This window comes from Cherax quadricarinatus, chromosome 46, assembly GCF_038502225.1.
Source record: "Cherax quadricarinatus isolate ZL_2023a chromosome 46, ASM3850222v1, whole genome shotgun sequence".
In the NCBI taxonomy this organism is placed as follows: Eukaryota; Metazoa; Arthropoda; class Malacostraca; order Decapoda; family Parastacidae; genus Cherax; species Cherax quadricarinatus.
In genome coordinates this window covers 6,492,050-6,510,027 of record NC_091337.1, presented here as the reverse complement: position 1 = coordinate 6,510,027, position 17,978 = coordinate 6,492,050, and the positions used below count along the sequence as shown (strand labels likewise).

General features: G+C 40.8%; 1 protein-coding gene across 4 annotated transcripts in view; it reads right to left on the bottom strand.

Moving 5' to 3' along the window:
• Positions 1 to 1,971: 1,971 nt before the first annotated feature.
• elgi (E3 ubiquitin-protein ligase NRDP1 elgi) overlaps positions 1,972 to 17,978 on the bottom strand; it is a 43,081-nt gene continuing 27,074 nt past the window's right edge. For 2 of the 4 annotated variants that reach the window (XM_053787990.2, XM_053787991.2), the window contains exons 7-8: positions 13,668 to 13,790; positions 1,972 to 2,830 (exon numbers count right to left, since the gene is read on the bottom strand). In XM_053787990.2, coding sequence (XP_053643965.1) covers positions 2,681 to 2,830; positions 13,668 to 13,790 — 273 coding nt within the window. In that variant the 3' untranslated portion in view covers positions 1,972 to 2,680. The remainder of the gene's footprint in view (positions 2,831 to 13,667; positions 13,791 to 17,978) is intronic. The other 2 variants (XM_053787992.2, XM_053787993.2) reach the window with 2 other exon arrangements.

The window sequence follows — 17,978 nt, the reverse complement described above, 5'->3', positions numbered from 1 at the left end:
AAATATAAAGACCTCATGGTTTCTGCTTATTGAGTAAATAAAGCAAAAGATAATATGAGAAGTTTAATTTTTTATAAAAAAGACGCTGATGTGGTGAAAGGATTAATCTGGTCATAATGGTGACATTATGTAAATAATTGACAGAACGTGTAGATTTGCAGCAAACATTGGATTCTAATATGCTGTTTTTATTTTACCACTTTCTACCACTACCACTTCAACTTGAATTAATGCTCAGAACTACATCAGTTAAATTTTCCAAGAAAGTGTGTTAAACATGCTTATATCATATTGTGTCCTAGGACTTAAATCTTGGCAATATTGAATGTTATATTCAAAATATTCTATGTAAAGATCAACATGACTTGTTGGATAATGGCAGCTCATAGAACATGAACCTTTCTGGCGAAAGCACAAAATATATCATATATTGGTGTGAATTCGTTTCTTGGTGAACACAATGATTTTGAATACAAGAAGTGTTAAGTCACACTGATAATGCAAGAGTTTGCTTTTCAAAAGAATGACAGTATACCTAGAGTACACCAAGAACTTTTATAAAAAAAAATGAACCAATTTCCTTTTTATTTATTTATTTTTTTTTTTTTAACAAGTCAGCTGTCTCCCACCGAGGCAGGGTGACCCAAAAAGAAAATACTTTTCATCATTCAACACTTTCACCTCATTCATACATATTCACTGTCTTTGCAGAGGCGCTCAGATACGACGGTTTAGAAGTCCCTCCAAACTGTCAATATCCCAAACCCCTCCTTTATATATCCGCCCAAATTCATCCACCAACCATTGTAATTTACCTTCGGAATCCCCTAACAGAATAGTGTCGCCAGCAAAGAGCAACTGTTATAATTCCCACTTTGTATCAGATCCAACATTTTTGAATCCCACACCCCTTCCAAACACTGCAGTACATATTTGCTTTTTTTTTACAACCTCATATATAAATATGCTAAACAACCATGGTGACATCATGCAGCCCATCTAAGTCTTACTTTAACTAAGAAAGAGTAACCTCTCACTCTCTGCACAAAAACTATTTACTGCTTTTACTAACCTACTTCCAATTTCATACATATGCAACATCTGCTACATGGCTCTCTTATCCTCCCTATCATATGCCTTTTCTAAATCCATAAATGTAACAACCAGCTCTTTACCCTTATCTAAGCACTACTTACTTATATGCATCAGTGTAAACACTTTGTCAACACTTCCCCTACCTTTCCTAAATCCTCCCTGCTCCTCTGTAATCATACTTTCTGTCTAACCCTAATCTTTTCAAAATAATTCTATCATAAGATTTACCTGGTATACTCATTAAGTTTATTCCTCAATAATTCCTGTATTCTCTCTTGTCCCCTTTCCCCTAAGATACAAAACTTGACAAACAATACTCACTCACAATAATAATAATAATAATCCAATTAAGGGCTAAACATGAAAGGGTCAGACTCACTCACTGATAAACAAAACATTAAACATAAAAATAATTACAAATATATAAACACGTTATCTTGAAATACAATATATACATTAAATATATTTAAGTCCTAAATTATTGCTAATTAATTAACTAAATTATTAATAGAGTAAAGAATATCAATATAAGAGATCTAATAATGCATATCAAATATCCAATATGCCTCTTCCTTTTTTCAGAGTAGTTCTCATAGCATATATAAAACCTCCTGAATCTTGGGACAATCACATAAACAATTTTTTTTTTTTGTCAATAAACACAATCTTAACCACAGAAAAAACTGATAGTCTAATTTTCTACATCAGTATGAGTTAATAAACCTATTGCATTAATTTTTCATTTTATTTTTTAAAAATATCATTAAAAAAATTATATGGAATGCTATTTGTTTCAAGTAAAAAATTTCCACATTCCATACAAGACAAGGCAAATACAATTTATGTAAACAAGAGACATGAAAGTAAAACTATACATTGCACACCCAGTTTAATAAACTGATTATAATTTGTATTTGTTCCCAGTAGTAAGCTGCATAGTAATTCAGCCTGACAATACAAATTATAGGTGATGAGTTGTGTGAACATCATCAGCAACAAGAGTACAATTCATAAGACAGTTGGAATGCAACACCTAACAGTAGCTTCACCACACCACCATATTTCTAGTTGCCAATGTTAAAATGAACACTGCAAAGCAGTAGACATTTCAGATACTATGTATATCTAAAACTTAATTTCAGTATGAGTCAAATTAATAACCACTTACAAATGGCTATCACAGGCGAGCATAAAAGAATCCTGCAGGACAAATTAGCCACTAAAATATTAAACAGATTAATTTACTGTCTTTTTGTTTAAATGCCAGAGAAATGAAATATAGGTAGCAATAATGCACTTTCAACCAATATACAAATCTAAGCTCAGCTTTGATAGACAATTTTATATTCCTTTTGATTTTTAATAAACTAAAGAGACAAAACTTGCTAAATTTAAAACAATGGCAATACAAAATAAAACTTCAACATTAAATTTTCCCAATTAATCATGAATCAAATCCAATGTACATTAGTTTATTATGCATAGGCTGTAGCCATTTCATACACAAAAAATCAAAGAGCATAAAGAGAAAATAATAATGACATAATCTAAATTCATATATAGCACCAGCCACACTCACTGCTTCTTATTCTATACCATGGGCAAAGATCATTACCAGTCCTGGATCAAGAAGCATATCATCATTCATATGACGATTATCGCATGCCATCACCACCACTGCTTGCTTCCCTGGCACTCTTTTGCAAATGTAGCTCTCATAGTGTCGGCGGTTCATCTGCAAGAATTAACACCAAGATTAATTTCAGAAAGCTGAGATAATTTTATCAAAATAGTATACCAAGTATTAAACAGACATGAATGCTTGCTTTTACTATACTTCAACAGGAGTCAATAAATATAAAAATATAGAATAAATTAATTGTCAATTCTTCCTCTACTCTGGGAAATAAGTGCTACAAAATTTTAAAAAACTTACTTAGGGGAGTAAGTTTTTTTAAAATCATTTATAGGAAAGTCCAGGCTATATTAAGTGTGTTCCAGCACACAAAAGTTTATAATCGTAGTTTGGAAGTTAGGAGGAGGTGCGGGATTACCAAAACTGTTGTCCAGAGGGCTGAGGAAGGGTTGTTGAGGTGGTTCGGACATGTAGAGAGAATGGAGCGAAACAGAATAACTTCAAGAGTGTATCAGTCTGTAGTGGAAGGAAGGCGGGGTAGGGGTCGGCCTAGGAAGGGTTGGAGGGAGGGGGTAAAGGAGGTTTTGTGTGCGAGGGGCTTGGACTTCCAGCAGGCATGCGTGAGCGTGTTTGATAGGAGTGAATGGAGACAAATGGTTTTTAATACTTGACGTGCTGTTGGAGTGTGAGCAAAGTAACATTTATGAAGGGATTCAGGGAAACCGGCAGGCCGGACTTGAGTCCTGGAGATGGGAAGTACAGTGCCTGCACTCTGAAGGAGGGGTGTTAATGTTGCAGTTTAAAAACTGTAGTGTAAAGCACCCTTCTGGCAAGACAGTGATGGAGTGAATGATGGTGAAAGTTTTTCTTTTTCGGGCCACCCTGCCTTGGTGGGAATCGGCCGGTGTGATAATAAAAAAAAAAAATAAAATAAATAATCAAAAAGAAGCGCTAAGGGGGTGAGATGTATCAAATTTTCGTATAGCCTGTAGAGCAATAAGGGAGTCTGAGACTACCACAAATGATGACACAGGCATAGATGCGATACGAATAAGTGCTGCAAGAATGGCATACAGTTCAGCAGTAAAAATGCTAGCCGAAGATAGTAAATGCCCCCGCACGACGCTGTCCGGAAACACTGCTGCGAATCCGACGCCGTCTGAAGACTTAGAGCCATCTGTGTACACAGCAGTGGCATGAGAATGGAAGTGGAAGTGATCAAGAAAAAGAGAGCGGGAAGCCACCGTAGGCAGTTGAGCTTTCGAGTAAGGGAGTGAGAAAGAACAGACCCGAACAGCTGGAACTTCCCAGGGGGGTAGGGAAAAGTGAGATTCTACATGAACATATAAAGGTGGTAAATGAAGGGAAGACAAGAGTGAATGTAGGCGAAGAGAAAAGGGACGGAGCAAACAGGGGCAGCTAACGAATGAAGAATGTCTACTAATATCGGTGACCATTCTATAAATGGAAGGATTGTGGAGATCGTGAGAGCGTACATAGTAGTGAAGGCAATGGGCATCACGGCGATCAGACAAGGATGGAACATTCGCTTCTGCATAGAGGCTCTCAACAGGGGAAGAGCGAAAAGCACCAAGGCACAAATGTAATCCTTGGTGATGGATAGAGTTAAGGCTAGAGAGAGTAGCAGGAGAGGCCACGGAATAAATCTGGTCACCATAATCGAGTTTCGATAAAACGAGGGCTGAATGTAGGCGAAGCAGAGTTTGACGATCAGCTCCCCAGGAAAGATGAGCAAGGGTTTTAAGAAGGTTTAGCCAGCTGTGACAAGTTGCCTTCAGAGAGGTAATGTGAGGTTTCCAGGATAACCTACGGTCAAAGAGAAGGCCTAGAAACCTGACTGTATCACGTTTGGGATACGGGAGCCATAGAGATGCAAAGGATGATCGGAGATGACAGAGCGTCTAGTGAAAGTAATTTGGTGAGTTTTGGTACTTGAAAATTTAAACCCATGCGTGGTGGCCCAAGTGGAAACACGGTCGACCGCATACTGGAGAGAAACTGCAATAAGATGACAGTCAGCGCCTGCACAAGCAATAGCGAAGTCATCAACATAGAGTGATGACCAAATATTGGGTGGAAGAACAGAGGCCAAATCATTTATAGCAAGGAGAAAAAGTGTTGTGCTTAGAACACATCCCTGAGAGACACCTTCAGCTTGGACAAAGTCCGGGGAAAGAACATTATTGACTCGAACACGGAAATGTCTGTCAGTTAAAAAGTTCTTAAGGAAGGATGGTAGATTGCCTCGGAGGCCTAAGGAATGGGCCTGGGCCAAAATATTATACCTCCAAGTTGTGTCATATGCCTTCTCAAGGTCAAAAAATATGGCAATAACTGAGTGATTATTCGCAAAGGCATTACGAACATACGTATCCAAGCATAGTAAGGGGTCTATGGTAGAACGACCCTTACGAAAGCCATATTGACTAGCGGAGAGACTGTTGTGTGTCTCTAAATACCACATTAAACGTCGATTTACGAGACGTTCCATCACTTTGCAAACTGCACTAGTAAGAGCGATGGGACGATAGTGGGAGGCATCATGTCCTGTAGTACCCGGTTTGCGGAAAGGGAGAACAATGGCAGATTTCCACAGCTGGGGAAGAACTCCTTGTGCCCAAATAAGATTGAAGAGGTGTAAGAGGACTTCAAGGGCTGACCGATGTAAATGTTGTAACATACGAATATGAATGTCGTCTGGCCCAGCTGCCAATGATCGGCAAGCTGAGAGCGTTGTCTCTAGTTCTTGAAGTGTAAAAGGCACATTATACTGTTCTTCTCTGAGAGAAGAAAAGTCCAAGGGTACTAACTCTCTGGCAGACTTTGAGGAAAGAAACGAGGGGCATAGATGGAGCCCCCGGGAAATACAGACCAGATGTGTGCCAAGTTCAATGGCAACGTCGAGAGGGTTTGCTACATCAACACCAGCGACCTGTAGAACAGGAGCCGGGTCAGGAGAGTATTTACCACTCAATTTCCTCACTTTTTTCCAGACTGCACTCATAGAAGAAGCAGAGGTGATGGTGGAAACATAGTCTCGACAACAAGTGCGTTTAGCTTCATGGATGACACGGCGAGCGATCGCACGCTTCTGTTTAAAATCAAGAAGTCTCTCAGCGGTTCTATTGTACCGGTACCTGCCCCATGCAGCGTGTTTCAAACGTACTGCACGAGCACAAGCAGGAGACCACCAAGGCATGCACTTCTGAGAATGCCTGCCTGAGGTTTGGGGTATAGAATGAGAAGCTGCGGTATAAACTGACGTCGAGAAGAGGTGTAGGAGCTCATCAATGGAGGATGAAGAAGGAACCTCACTAAAAGCAGTGAGGTGTGAGTAAAGATCCCAATTTGCCCGATCAAATTGCCAGCGAGGGCTACGGAAAGGTGGTGAATAGGAAGGGGAAGTAAGAATGATTGGAAAATGATCGCTGTCATGTAAGTCCGGTAGAACAGACCAGGTGAAGTCTAGTGCAGTGGAGGAAGAGCAGACTGATAGATCGATGCAGGAGAGAGAATGAGTACGAGGATCAAAATGGGTGGGAGTACCCGTATTTAAAACATGGAGGGGGTGAGAGGCGAGAAAAGCCTCCAACTGGACGCCACGTGAGTCACAATGAGACCCCCCCCCCCAGAGGAAATGGTGGGCATTAAAATCCCCAAGTAACAGAAGTGGTGGTGGTGGTAAGGATGAAACAAGAAAGGCAAAGTCTGGGATAGAAAATGCTCGAGAAGGAGAGAGATATAAAGCACATATTGTAAACCACTTATTCAAGTGGATACGGGCTGCAGTGTAATGCAGCGAGGTATGGACAAATAGTTGACAGTACGGAATATCATTGCATAGAAGAAGGGCACTTTCATTAAAGGTCCCATCTGAGAAAGGATCCGAAGAATGCAATAAATTATAGCCTGAGATAGGTTGGAAAACAGCCGAGTGTAATTTTGGTTCTTGTAAGCAAGCACCAACAGGGGAAAACCTGGAAAGCAACATCTGAAGCTCGCCCCGATTACCCCTGAGGCCGCGGATATTCCACTGTAAATAGGCCATGATTGGCGATGAAGAAAATACCAGGAATCCGTAGGGAAAGGCACCTACGGACTAGAGGGGTTAGAAAAGTCAACGTGTGGTGGCATTGGAAGACGTTCAAGCAGCGAAGGAACAGAGCGTTGCGAAGAATGGGGTTGTGAAGATGGAGAAGAGGGAAGAGAAGGAACAGGAAGTGAATCAGTGTCCATTGAAGGTTTAGTCTCTGCAATATATTCTGAAATGGCTTCAAGTGTTTCTGAATTCAAAGATGTATGGGAGACCATATTGGAGATAGAAGGGGGAGGGTGAGTAAAGATTGGGACAGTAATGGACTGTACCAAAGTAGAGGGGGAGGAAAGAGTGTAAGGGACTGGAGATGAAGTGCGGGGGGGGGGGGGGGACAGAAGAGGCAGAAACCTGGGAGGTGGCAGAAGAGGCAGAAACTTGAGAGGGGACGGGGGTGGAAGGCATAGTACGAGGAGGAGGGTGAATCTCCACACTTGTAATAGAGCCAGAGAGAGGGGAAGAACTACGCCCAGAGACTGGAGAGGTAAAGTGTGGAGGTGGAAGAAGGGAAGGAAGGGGCAAAGAAGATTTGAGCAATGTGGATTTTTTGGACTTCTGAGAAGTAGAGGGGCAATTGGTATGAGGTGTCGTACGAGGTCTTGTCGATACTGGGGCTTGTGAGGAAGGACGCGAAGATGTAAGAACAGACTGAATTGTAGTCGGGACGTCAGAGCCAAGGACAGCAAAAGGATTAGATGCCGGAGTGGCTCTGGGAGGGGTAACAACAGAGGAGGCTGCAGAAGATGGGACCCCAGAAGTGGGGGGATGTTTTGAAACACGAGAATAAGAAACACGGGGTAGTCTCCCTTGGAGGCGGAGATGAGTAACTGCCATAGCATAAGGGAGACCTGCCTCTTTGAGGCAACGGATTTCACGTTCATTTAAGTAGACCTGGCAACGTCGGGAGTACGAAGGGTGAGCTTCATTACAATTAAGGCAAGATGGAGGTTGACTGCAAGATGTATTAGAATGGTCGTCGGCACCACAGACTGGGCATTCGGCTGTAGATCTGCAATATTTCGCTGGGTGACCAAAACACCAGCAATTTCTACACTGTTGCGGTGTAGGTATCACCTTTCGAACTTGTAACTGATGTCCCGCGACATATACAGAAGACGGGAGTTCTCGGCTGTCAAAAGTTAAACGAGCCACATTGCAAGGGTAACGTCTCCGCCCACGGGCAGGAAGGACATAAGTGTCTACTTTGAGGATTGGGAGATCCTGGAGTTCCAGCTGTTCAAGAATGTCATTGCCACATGACTGGAAATTCTGTTGGACTATGGTATGGGGCAGAATGACAGTACCACTACAAGAATTGAGAGAAAGATGTTTTTCAATAGTGACAGGAGTAGTATCGATATTCGAAAGGAGAGAAAGATCATGAGCTTGGGTAGCATTCTGGACAGTGACGATGCGCGTACCGCTCTTGAGAGCATGAAATGAAATATCTCTACCAACATGACGCAGGAGCGCTTTGCCAATACTATGGTCAGAAAGGTAGGCAGAAGAAGTCGGTCTTAAAGTAAAGAATTTAGTCCATTGTGTGGTCCGAAACTGAGCGTGGAGAGGGAGTGCATGACGTGTCGGTCTTTTCCGAGTAGAATGGGAAGGTAACGAAGGAGCATCATCAGGAGATTGACGTTGGCGTTTAGGAGTAGGACCGGAGTTGGTCCGGTGTGAAATGGGCGGGCGATTCGAAAATTGCCATACCGTAGAGGGAGAAGCCGGAAGCATAGTCAAAGGAGAGCGGAGTTCAGACAAATCGCAGGAGTCAGTCGAAGCCCCGGTACCTGAAGCAGGTGAGGAAACAGCACCAGCAAGAGGTACAGGGGCATCAGGAGTGTCCGAAGAGTGGTCTAAAAACAAGGCAGGGTCAGAATGGGGTGCGGTATCAAGAAGGGGCCCGGGGGTAGTGGGTTCATGGATTGGGTTCTCCATGGTTAGGTTACTCCTTTGCTTTTTGTTTTTAAGAAAAAAAAGAAAGAAGAAAAGAAAACAAAAATAAAAAAAAAGAATAAAAAAAGAGGGGGGAGCGGGGAGGAATAGTTCCCAGGAGGAATGAAAGGGCCGGAAATCTCCCTCCGCACCCAAGAGGACCTCAGCACCGCTAGTAGCGCAGATGCAGCATGGAACCCGTGCCATACCCTACCCTTCATGCCAGTAAACCAGCAATCCGGGATAGCAACCTCACATCTGCCGAGCTACCTCGGTGGTCAAAAAAGAGGGCGGCCGGATATCCGCCACAAAGCATACCTCCCTCGGCCACCACCCCCGGAATCCGAAAGGTGGCTTCCAGAGATACACCCGTCGCCCGAAAGACACCCAAAGCTACTCCGGGGTACCAGAGAGGGATCGGGATATCCCCAGGCGATCCAGATTCCACGGCAAACTACGCCACCGCCAAGAACCTCAACGGAATGGGATGGACCCCGGTATCCTTTCCCCTACCTAGGAACTAGCACGCCTGTGGGAGAAATCCCAAAGGCCAAAAAGAGGAAGGGCAAAAGGGAGGGGTGGGGAGGAGGAGGAGGAAAGGAAAAAGGGGAGGATGGGATAGGGAGGGGGGGATTGGGGGGTAATTAGGTTCGGTCTGAGGAAGGAGACCAACAGGTCTGATTCCTCAGACCAAGAGCCTCTTCACCACAGCAAGGAGCCCCCCTTGAAGAGGCAAAAGTTTATAGAATAATTAAAATCCAATTACAGTAATAAGTTTTTTCTTATAATCAAACAATGATGAGAGTGGGAGGGATATCTTTCATAAAGTTCATTAAAAGATATTTCTGGCCTCAAGTTACTGTAGTTTTTCAACAGTATATTATCAGCTAAGAAGGGTATTGAATTTAAGAAAGAAAAATGTTTTTATTTTTTTTTTAATATGTCAGATGTTTCCCACCAAGGCTGGGTGACCCAAAAGGATAAAAAACAAAAAGAAAGAAAAAACTTTCATTATCAGTCAACACTTTCACCATCACTCATACATAATCACTGTTTTCGCAGAGGTGCCCAGATACGACAGTTTAGATAGTCACTCCAAATTGCCAATATCCCAAACCCCTACTTTAAAGTGCAGGCACTGTACTTCCCATTTCCAGGTCTCAAGTCCAGCTAACCAGTTTCCCTGACTCCCTTCACAAAATATTACCCTGCTCACGCTCCAATAGCTCATCAGGTCCCAAAAACCATTCGTCTCCATTCACTCCTATTTAACCCTTTCAGGGTCGCCAGGCCCTCTCTGAGACTTGTTCTCAGGGTTGTCAAATTTAAAAAAAAAAAAAAATATTTTTTCTTATGAAAAGATAGAGAATCTTTTCCCGATCATAATGACACCAAAAGTATGAAATTTGATGGAAAACTTACAGAATTATGCTCTTGCGAAGTTAGCGGTCTCGAAGATGTTTACGCATCGGCGATTTTGCCCACTTTGTGCCCTACTTTCGGCCAATTCCAGTGTACTAGTCGACAAAAATCATAACTATTTCGCTAGAACTCCATTTTTTCTATTGAATGAGCACAAGAAACCACCCATTTACCGATTTTAACTATCCAATAAAGTGGTCAGAATTTAGCAATTTTGCCAATTTCACACAAATTTCAAAAGATGCCAATTTCCGAACAGGGTCCAGAATAAACAAGAAAGACATTCCTGGCACTAAAATAACAAGTTCTCTGTTCGTTAGTCACATCCCCAGGCCCCTCTTATATTACTTTGGCTTTCCACTTTCAATTTTTATTCTTACAAAAAGTAGAAGATTTACTGTTATGCAGACTACTGCATTAGTGTAGAAATGGCATAAATAATATCAGCGCACTTGTGAAAGAATATTAGACTCACCAATTGACGTGTATTGGACGCTTGGCATGATTTGTTTACTTTTGAACTTTGGTAAAAATCGAACATTTCTGCAGCACTGTGTGCTGCAGGATTTTTTTTATACTGCGCACACTGACCACATAGACCCATTCTTTCATATGTAGGCCTACCAGCTTTCTCTCACTAGATTTGAGGGTGCTAGAATTTAGGCATACTAGTACGTCAAAAACCGCGGTGCATAAGCCGTACTAGTACGTCCGAAACCCAGAAAAGGTTAACACGCTCAGGCACGCTATTGAATATTGCATCAGTCTGGTATGAAGGAAGGACTGAAGTCTGTAACCTTTTCCCTTACCATCCTCTCTACCTAATCATTCCACCAATAATTCTTTATCCAGTACTTATTTAGTATTGCATTCTTTAATTTTTCCTATACCTTTCTGACCTCTTTTCCTGTGCTCTCTCTATCTCACCTTTCCTCCACTAGTTGCTTATATCTTTCCAAAACTGTCTCCTCCATTAGTTCATTCACCTTCACTTTTCTCTTACCCAGTGATGCCATTCTCCCTGTACTCTAGATATCCCTTACTCTTATTGTAGCTACCACTAAATAATTTTCTGATATATATTTGTTGCCCCTATAAAAACATGCACATTCATAAGGTTACCCATTAACCACTTATTTACTACTACTACAGTCTAATAAACTGATATCTCATGTACTTATTTCTTATTCTTTCAACAAATTGGCCATATCCCACCGAGGCAAAGTGGCCCAAAAAGAGAAACCAAAGTTTCACCTTTTAACTTTAGTAATGTACTTGTATACACAAGGGGTTACTAGCCCCTTGCTCCCAGCATGTCAGTCACCTCTTACGACAAGTATGGCTTATGGAGGAAGAATTCTGTTCTATCCTCAAGGAGATAAGAGGAAATAAACAAGAACAAGAACTAGTAAGAAAATAGAAGAAAACCCAGAGGGGGTTTGTATATATATATACAGGGCCGGATTACCGCATAGGCAAACTAGGCATTTGCCTAGGGCCCCGCGCATTTGGGGGCCCTGCGGTCCAAGGGGTTCAGGGGCTCATCCAAGACTGCGCACATGGTGCAAGTGCAAAGGGGTCCCTACCTAAAAAGTTCAAGTGTTTGGAGAGTAAAATTGATTTTTAAAAATTAATCAAAACAAAAATAAATAATGAAATAAAATAAAATAAAAATAAATAAACCTAACCATAGATGGCAACACTCAACACGCCTTTGTTTACATCAGAACAGCTGTGTTTTCCCGCTAATGGGTGAGTATGGGAGATTCCTCTCCAATTTTCTGTAGTAATTACACGTTATCTAGTAATACTATGCTGTCTTGAGTTTATTCTCTTTAAAATGCATGATTTAACAAGATAGTTATAATGGCTGTTGGTAAATGGTTTTGGTTGTCTTGATGTACTTTCCCTATTAAATTTAATCTAAATAGCCAGAATGTATTTAATTAGACCTTAAACAGGCTCACACCGACCCCCCACCCCCAAACTGGAAGGGGTTGCTTCGCTTGCCCGTAACTCAAAGGGGCCCCGCCAATCTGAATAGCCTAGGGCCCGGAGACTTCTTAATCTGGCCCTGTATATATATATATATATATGCATGTACATGTTTATGAGATAGAAAAAAGACACCAGCAATCCTACCATCATGTAAAACAATCACAGGTTTCTGTTTTACACTCACTTCGTATACTTATTTATGCTTTTTTTTTTATTTTCAAAATAAGTATTACCTATTACCAAACTCCTTTCTATACACAACTTTAATTAAGGGGCTACCCAATTGTCATTTACCTATGGCACTCCCAATTTACCTGTTATACCATCAATAACAGTCTCACCAACTTTAGCATTTAGGTCCCCTCCCACAATCTTATTTTCTCATTTGGTTCAAAGCTCCCTAAACAATCACCTAAGACCTCTCCAAATCTCGACTTCTCTCTCTTCTACAAACCTCTTGTCCCAAATGCATACACTTCTCACATCCATCTTTATCCTAATCCACATAAGTCTTGAATTTATACACTTACAGCCCCAATTTTCTTTCCTTTAGCTCTGATTCTCTCATTTACACCTGATTTAATCCCATTTACCCCTTCCCAATGAAATTCTTCCACACATTTTAGCTTTATCTCAGTTACTGCTAGGACATTGAGCTTCTCTTCATTCATAACATTAATAATCAATTTTCCTTCTTATCTGCACTACAACACACACATTCAACCACCCAATTTCAAAATTTCCTTCTTTGTCTTTTAAGTAATTGAAAAAATCAGGAAACCCATTCACCGTCATTCATTCAACAGTTGTATTGTCAGAGGTGCATGGCCATCAATAATAACATAATATACTGGTACACAAGAGGTAAATCATAAATTTAGGCAATAACAGGCATGATTTAAAAAACCTTATAAAAAGCCTAAAACAAGGATAAGGCGGGATATGGAAATCTGAAGGACATAAGTAACTGAACCTGAGTTTCTACAAATTTCAGAAGGTATATTTCACAGATGTGCTATTCAATGAATACAATATATAAAATAACAAAATTATGGATTATTTTTTTTTCAAAAAATATTAAGAATATCAGAACAATATATACTAAGGAAAGAATAAGACATAATATTCTGAGAAATCTTTAATGTACAATGTTTCACCCACAAATGGGTTTAATCAAGTACATGGAGAACACATGAAACATGTGGTAAAGTCAGGGTACAGGTCAGGTAACACAACACATGTTAAGTACTGTAGTCAACCCCCTTAACCTCACTTACTCTACTCTAAGATATTTTATACAATATATTCTTCATGTATGTCACAAAGCCCCTTCATGAATGAAATACTCTATGTTAATTTCCTTGCATATTATGTCTTATTCTTTCCACCTGATGGCTTGTTTCCTATATAAACAAATATGTAATAAGACTACAAATAAAAGTGTTCAAACTTCTCTAAGGTACACACTACCTGCCTGGTCTCCAGCGTAGACAACCCTGGTGGCCACCTTCGTTCATGGGCATTCTCCATAAGTTGATCTATAATATGTGGGGGACATCCAGACTCACTCAGAGCACGCCGGATCACAGCCTAAAAAAAACAGAGCTAATGCACAATCCATGAAAAAAAAAAAAAGAATTTTTAAGGTTTTTATTAAATACGTATATATATTTTTAGATAAGGAAAAATTGGATATCACATTGGAGGGAGTGAGTATGGAAAAAGTGAATGTTTTTAGAGTTGACGTGTCAGCGGATGGGTTTATGAAGGATGAGGTTAACCACAGAATTGATGAAGGAAAAAAGGTGAGTGGTGCATTGAGGTATATGAGGAGACAAAAAAATGTTATCTATGGAGGCAAAGAAGGGAATGTATGAAAGTATAGTGGTACCAACACTCTTATATGGGTGTGAAGCTTGGGTTGTAAATGCTGCAGCGAGGAGGCGGTTGGAGGCAGTGGAGATGTCCTGTCTAAGGGCAATGTGTGGTGTAAATATTATGCAGAAAATTCGGAGTGTGGAAATTAGGAGAAGGTGTGGAGTTAATAAAAGTTTTTTTATTTTTTTTATTATCACACTGGCCGATTCCCACCAAGGCAGGGTGGCCCGAAAAAAAAAAATTTCACCATCATTCACTCCATCACTGTCTTGCCAGAAGGGTTCTTTACACTACAGTTTTTAAACTGCAACATTAACACCCCTCCTTCAGAGTGCAGGCACTGTACTTCCCATCTCCAGGACTCAAGTCCGGCCTGCCGGTTTCCCTGAACCCCTTCATAAATGTTACTTTGCTCACACTCCAACAGCACATCAAGTATTAAAAACCATTTGTCTCCATTCACTCCTATCAAACACGCTCATGCATGCTTGCTGGAAGTCCAAGCCCCTCGCACACAAAACCTCCTTTACCCCCTCCCTCCAACCTTTCCTAGGCCGACCCCTACCCCGCCTTCCTTCCACTATAGACTGATACACTCTTGAAGTCATTCTGTTTCACTCCATTCTCTCTACACGTCCGAACCACCTCAACAACCCTTCCTCAGCCCTCTGGACAACAGTTTTGGTAATCCCGCACCTCCTCCTAACTTCCAAACTACGAATTCTCTGCATTATATTCACACCACACATTGCCCTCAAACATGACATCTCCACTGCCTCCAGCCTTCTCCTCACTGCAACATTCATCACCCATGCTTCACACCCATATAAGAGCGTTGGTAAAACTATACTCTCATACATTCCCCTCTTTGCCTCCAAGGACAAAGTTCTTTGTCTCCAGAGACTCCTAAGTGCACCACTCACCCTTTTCCCCTCATCAATTCTATGATTCACCTCATCTTTCATAGACCCATCCGCTGACACGTCCACTCCCAAATATCTGAATACATTCACCTCCTCCATACCCTCTCCCTCCAATCTGATATCCAATCTTTCATCACCTAATCTTTTTGTTATCCTCATAACCTTACTCTTTCCTGTATTCACTTTTAATTTTCTTCTTTTGCATACCCTACCAAATTCATGCAAAAGAAGAAAATTAAAAGTGAATACAGGAAAGAGTAAGGATATGAGGATAACAAAAAGATTAGGTAATGAAAGATTGGATATCAGATTGGAGGGAGAGGGTATGGAGAAGGTGAATGTATTCAGATATTTGGGAGTGGACGTGTCAGCGGATGGGTCTATGAAAGATGAGGTGAATCATAGAATTGATGAGGGGAAAAGGGGTGAGTGGTGCACTTAGTCAGAAATCTGTAGGGGAAAGAAGGTGGGGTAGGGGTCGTCCTCGAAAAGGCTGGAGGGAGGGGGTAAAGGAGGTTTTGTGGGCGAGGGGCCTGGACTTCCAGCAAGCATGCGCAAGCATGTCAGATAGGAGTGAATGGAGACGAATGGTTTTTGGGATCTGACGAGCTGTAGGAGTATGAGCAGGGTAATATTTAGTGAAGGGATTCAGGGAAACCGGTTACATATTTTTATATAGCCGGACTTGAGTACTGGAAATGGGAAGTACAATACCTGCACTTTAAAGGAAGGGTTTGGGATATTGGCAGTTTGGAGGGATATGTTATATATCTTTATAGTATATGCTTCTAAACTGTTGTATCTGGGCACCTCTGCAACAACAGTTATCATGTATAAGTGAGGTGAAAGTGTTGAATGATGATGAAAGTATTTTCTTTTTAGGGATTTTCTTTCTTTTTGGGTCACTCTGCCTCGGTGGGAGACGGCCGACTTGTTGAAAAAAAAAAATTACAGTAGTAACTATTTTCCACCATGGAAGAGTGACCAAAAGGAGACACATTCACCATCATTCACTCAGCAGCTATCCTGGCAGAAATTTGTGGACATCACCATTCAAATGACCCTCCAAATCACATCATCTCCTCCCTTTCCATATCAAGTAATTTTCCAAAACTTTGGATAACTCACCTAGTTAATTTTTTCTCAAGAGTTAATTCAGTGAGCCTTATTCCTTTCACAGTTACTGAGTGTAAGAGGTGCACTAAGACTCACAATAAGGCAGAGTAAATCCTTTCAAATTCAACCTGCATTAAGACTGACATGGTGTTAAGAGCCTTTGTGCAAGATATCCTATTTTTAAGATAAACAGTTCTAGTGCTAAAAGTGTTTTATAAACTGCTTACATATTGCCCTCATAAAGAGTGACTATGTTGTACAAAATAGAATTCTGAAAAAGAGCTAATGAAACTTTTTCATCTTTCCACACAAAGAAGTGTATGTCATTTACACAAAAGAACTGTCAATACTGATGAGAGTGTTCTGAAAAAGATTCTCAACAATTTACAATATATATGGTCAGCTTGAAGGGGCCCATGCAGGGGTATATGTGTGTGGGAACACATGCCATCTTAAAGTCTTGAAACTCTTAGTAATAATAATGATGCAATCAATTTACTCAAATATTTTCCAGTAACACAACTCAAACTTTCAGTGCCAAGTTAACTTGTGGCCTGAGTTCTAACATGGCAACAATCAAGTACAGCAGATCGCTGCTTAACCACCCAGACAGGGACTGAAGTAATTGTTCATTAACATATCACATTTTCAAATAGAAGTTTAGGTTATAAGTTCATATGAGAATCACGAGTATAATATCCCTTATCTAATTCCTATTATTTTTTCAATTATGAAATTTAACAAATATATGCTCACTAGAAATGGGTTCAGTGTTAGAAGAGGCACAGTGGTGTTAAACCCTGTTTAATGAGTGTATAACACCTCTCTAATGAGTGTATAACCTGTTTAATGAATGGATAACCCAACAAGAGTAGATGGCCTATGGGCTGTCACAACCCTCCAACTCAACAATAATAAATACAATACAGTGAAACCTCTACTTACGAGTGCATCCACGTGCGAGTTTTTCCAGACACAAGCAGTTTGCTTGTTAAGGCAGGGTCAGTGTCTAGCTCCCGCTATCCCCTCCCCTTTTTTTCCACCTGGAAAAGTGACGTGTGGGGTTCCGACCATATGGATAATCACTTGACCCACAGCTCCCAACACAAATGTAAGTAAAAGCCTCTGCTCCTATTTTAGTGGATATATTGGTTAAAAGCTTCACTTTTAACCAATTCTAAGACTTAGTTCATTCTGCCCTGGTTCCCATTTTTTGCTTTTAAATTCTCACCATTCTTTAAAGTGCCTTACACTTATCATGGAGAGTGATTTCACAAGCAGTGGTTAGCTTTTGTCTCTTTCTAGCTTGGAATGTCAGCTTGGGTCATCTGGCAACCACAGTAACAGTGTTGAAGGAGACAAACTTCACATGAGTTCTGGGACGTCACCTTTCTATCTACATACCTGAGTGTAGCCAACCCCAGGCAACTACCCCTCATCTTTGCAGTGGTGAAAGACCTGTGTTCCTATCATCTTGACGGATTATGCAAGGCTAGAGACACTGTGACGAACTAGTCGTTGGGTTGTCACTCAACAGCTGTGACCCCCCCACATCCTCAGCAACGGCTACAATTTCTACAAGGCGCAGTGTCAACATCAACCAGACACCCCAGTCTAACTGTACATATTAGCGCTGAATTCAAATATCATTTTTATATTTCATTTTTCATTTCTCTTTCACGTAGGATAAAATTTCATATTTAAATGTTTTATATTTTCAATTATAACAATAAAGTGTTTATATTTGTATGTTATTATTTTTTTCTATGCATTAATTTTCCTAAGGAGGAGCGAGCCTTGGTAAGACCTACTTAAGATCTTACAGGGTTGAGTAAGCCTTCACAAACAGTGACAGACAACA